The 3,765-nt window shown below is 64.9% G+C and overlaps 1 protein-coding gene across 6 annotated transcripts in view; it reads right to left on the reverse strand.

Moving 5' to 3' along the window:
• Positions 1-576: 576 nt before the first annotated feature.
• EBF3 (EBF transcription factor 3) overlaps positions 577-3,765 on the reverse strand; it is a 95,730-nt gene continuing 92,541 nt past the window's right edge. The window contains exons 14-17 of one of the 6 annotated variants that reach the window (XM_056106680.1): positions 3,000-3,188; positions 2,430-2,624; positions 1,645-1,757; positions 577-824 (exon numbers count right to left, since the gene is read on the reverse strand). In XM_056106680.1, the coding sequence (XP_055962655.1) occupies positions 807-824; positions 1,645-1,757; positions 2,430-2,624; positions 3,000-3,188 (515 nt within the window). In that variant the 3' untranslated portion in view covers positions 577-806. Of the gene's footprint in view, positions 825-1,644; positions 1,758-2,429; positions 2,628-2,999; positions 3,189-3,765 lie in introns of all 6 variants that reach the window. The other 5 variants (XM_056106679.1, XM_056106682.1, XM_056106684.1 and 2 more) reach the window with 5 other exon arrangements.

Below are 3,765 nucleotides of genomic sequence, written 5' to 3' on the forward strand. Positions count from 1 at the left end.
ACATGGACCTCACAGTAGCCTAAGAATGCAATAGTTTACAGTGCTAGCAAAAGTGGAAAAATGTTGCAGATCACACTTGGTCACAGGAAGCTCTAGCGGCGGGCGGGAGAATATTTTTACCAACAGACAGTAGCATTTTTCTTTTCTCTGTCAGTGTGCTTGTTGAAGGCAAGAGAATTCAATATCAAAGTTACAATTTCTAACTACAATAAGTTACAAAGTTTCATTTCCTTAAGATGAAGTTAAGAATGACCAACCCTCCCCCCTCCCTGTCGCCCCAAACTCTCCTAGCCAGATAGACACCTTCCTCCGGTCCGATGGCTCGGACCCCCTGGCCCCTTTCCACCACAAAAAAATATTTCACATTATAGAGATACACAACCATTGTGAATCTAAGGATGAGCACAGAAAAAATGGAGGCTTTCCCCTCAGTGTTTCATGATCATCAAAATGTGCATTCACAAAGTCTCCCCTGCGCCAGGCCGCGGGGGGCCCGGAGGGGGTCGGGACGGGTACAAAATAGACGTCGCTTTGTTCTCCTTGTTCTCCGGGACTGAGAAACGGGAGCGAGTGAGCAAGTTCAGTCAGGAAAATGGAATTGTTCGTGAAGAAGCTGGCTGCTTGCAGGGTGACTCTGGACCGTTCAAATAAACTCTTTCAACAAAGTCTTGGGGACCGCGTCAGCCAACGTCCCGGATGCCGCGTCTCCGCCGGCAAGCCTCAGAGACCCGACGGTGTCCCCGGGAGCCCGTCCTCGGGTGCTGGGTGCTGTGGGCGGCGCCCGCCGGCCCCTCACATCGGCGGGACTACCAGCCCAGACATAGCTGGAAGAGAGAGAGAAGCGCCGTCACGGGGGCCCGGCACCCGCCTCCGGGCGGCTCTGCCCAGCTGCCCTCTGCACGGCGCCCGGCCGCGGGGGCCCTGTCTGGGTCGGGGCGTGCAGGGTCACCCCCCAAGCTCCATTCATGCTGCGGCCTGGCCCGAAGGCCTGCTGGGCGGGGGGGCAGGCTGCTGCGGCCACTCTCAGTGCACGGGGCAGCCGCACCCGCCTTCGTGGACAGGCGGAAGTGGACACACCTCACGCCCCGGGGCCCCCTCGCCTTCTACGGGCGGTTCCGCATCGTAATGGTGAGTCTCAGCTGCTCCAAGGTCAAAGCCCAGTGGCCCCTGCGCTGGGGTCTCTCGGCCAAGGGCCCCCAAAGAGACAAGGCCCCGAGCCCCGCCTCCAGGACCCGTTTTCTCAGAGGGACGAGAAAACTGGCCCTCTGGGCACCGGCCCCGGGGCCAGGCGCGGTTGCCAATCGTTCCACTTTGGTGGTGGTTAGCGTTGGCCGGAAGTGGCCTCCCGTTAATTTATGCACGAGCTGCTCATGCGTCCGCCTGCCTCTGCCTGCGCTTCAATCGCTCGGCCCATTAATTTCCGCAATATTAATCGATCTCCGACTCACCGTTACAACTTTATGGTCAGGGAGGCCTGCGCACGCAGGGCTGACGTGGGGCCAGCTCCCCACCGGCCACGGCACAGAGTGGACGGCCCCGGGCACCTGGCCACCCACTGCTAGCCATCCTGGCCTGGGGGAGGGGGCTGGCGGCCATCCTACGCTACCAGGTGTGGTGAAGACAATTATTTCAAATCACGGATACCTTTCCAGTTCCTTTTTTGAGCATTAGTTCATCAAAGTGAAATATGCCACCGACTTCACAAAAGGGCCAGTTTGTCTTCTCCACGGTAACGTCCTCAGCACCCAGCAGAGAGCCTGGCACATAGTAGGCGCTCAGTAAATACTGGTTCAATGGATTCATCGTTTCAAGGAGCAGCTGGCTACGGCGTCACCAGGAGGCGCGTCAACCACGGGGCCGGTGACGGCCACTGAACTCCAGTGCCTGTGGCCTCACCACGCCCAGAGACGCGCTCACAAGACGGGGGACACTCACGTGGTTTCGCCTGCGTCCCTAGCCCAGGGCCCGGCCGGGGGGACCCAGCCTGTCCCCCAGGCGAGGCCTCAGCTGTGGGCCGCGTCCGGTGGCGCCTCCCACTGCCCAGGGCCGGCCCTGCTGCCTCGGCAGCCGGCGGAAGCGATTCCCGGGCACGGCCGGCTCCCAGTGGCCATGGGGGCAGACCCGTCCTACGTGCCCCGGGCACTCCCGCTCTGCTCGGGGGCCGCGGCTCGTGGGTGAGAGCAGACCCTGTGCGAGCCCCCGCCTCTGCCGCTGCCGGGCCCTCCCCGCCTGGGCTGGTTTGCATCGGGGGGCCACGGGGAAGGACCTGGCGCTGCTGCCACTGTGGCTGCGGACGCGTGGGGCAGGACGCCCAGTTCCGACCCAAGGGCAGTCAGCAGGCCACGCCGGCCCGGGTGGCGGGGGCGGGGCCAGCCCAGAGGAGGGGTGTGCGGCGCCCCCCGCCCCGCCCGGCCCGGGCCCCCCCTCACCTTGGAGTCCGTTCCCGTTGGCGCTGGTGCAGGAGGGAGGAGGAGAGGCTTGGGGCCGGACCACGGGCGCGAAGGCGCTCTTTTGTTTCACTGCGGAGATGACATTGGCAGGTGAGAATGAGAAAATGCCGTGTGTACCGCTACAGTTTGAAGGGAGGGTGACCGAAGAGGCTGCCATGGTGGGGCTGGACGGCACTACTGCAACAAAGCAAAGACGGTGAGATGCGGGCGGGCGGCGGAGCACAGGACACAGAGTGGGGCGGCCCCTCCTGCGGCCGGGCGACCGCGCGACACGTCCCCGCGGGCCGCCCCGGGAGCAGGCGCCCGCCAGCGAGCGTGGCTCGGGCTCTCCCGCGGGGCGGCCCCGCCTGGTTCCGGTTCCGCTGGGGGTTCCAGTGGGCCCACGGGGCGGGGGAGCGGGGGCGGGGCCGCGGGGGGGCGAGTTACTGCGGCCACGCGGCCGCCCAGCCTCCGGGAGCTCACACCACAGCACACCCACGCCACGCACACACTGGACTCTGCGGTGGAAATGAATCCGCGTGATGACGCGCGCCGAGATCAGACACTTACTGCCGTAGGGAGAGTTAGCAGAGGAGCCATTAAGAAATCCTGGCGAGCCCGGGACCCCTAGATTGGCCATGGCGCCACTTCCATATCCGTTCATGCTAGTGCTGACTGTGTTGTAATTGGACTGCTGGGGTGTGCTGCTGGGTGCGTATCCTCGCGGGGACACACTGCTCGTATTACGACTGTAGCCGACTGTTGAGACCCCCCCGGCCAAAAATAACGTCATTATTCGGGAGAGAGCTTGGGGGGGTCCCCGCCGATCGAGAGCACATATCAAACACGGCGCACGGCCCTGCCGCTCCACGCCGGCCGGGCGCCGTCCATCTGGCCGGCAGCTGCTCGCCCGTCTCCGCAGAAGCGGCTCCCGCAGCGAGGGCTGCTGGGCCGGCCCCCCCGCCCCCACCCCCACCCGCTCCGGGCCGCGGCGCGCCCACAGATGCCAGCGTTGCCGGGGAGCTCCTGTGCGGCCGCCAGGGCTGTTCTGGGCTCTCCATGCTCACCCTCGCTATCTCTGCCGCTGCGGGGGGCCGAGGTGGGCAGCGCCTGGCCGGGAGTGGGGCCCGACGGCGTAGGCTGCGGTTACGGGGCCTGCCCCGGGCCCAGAGCCCAGAGGGACCGAGGCCCGGCCACCCGGGTCACGGTGGGGCGCGTTTCGTCGACCGCCGCACAGGGAAGACAGTGACACCCTCTCGGGCCCCTCACCCAGGTCCTCGCGGCTAAGCTACAACTCACAGCCTCCCCAGGAAAGCCCAGAGCGGAGGATGAGAAG

This window comes from Sorex fumeus, unplaced genomic scaffold, assembly GCF_029834395.1.
Source record: "Sorex fumeus unplaced genomic scaffold, SorFum_2.1 ptg000142l, whole genome shotgun sequence".
Lineage (NCBI taxonomy): Eukaryota > Metazoa > Chordata > Mammalia > Eulipotyphla > Soricidae > Sorex > Sorex fumeus.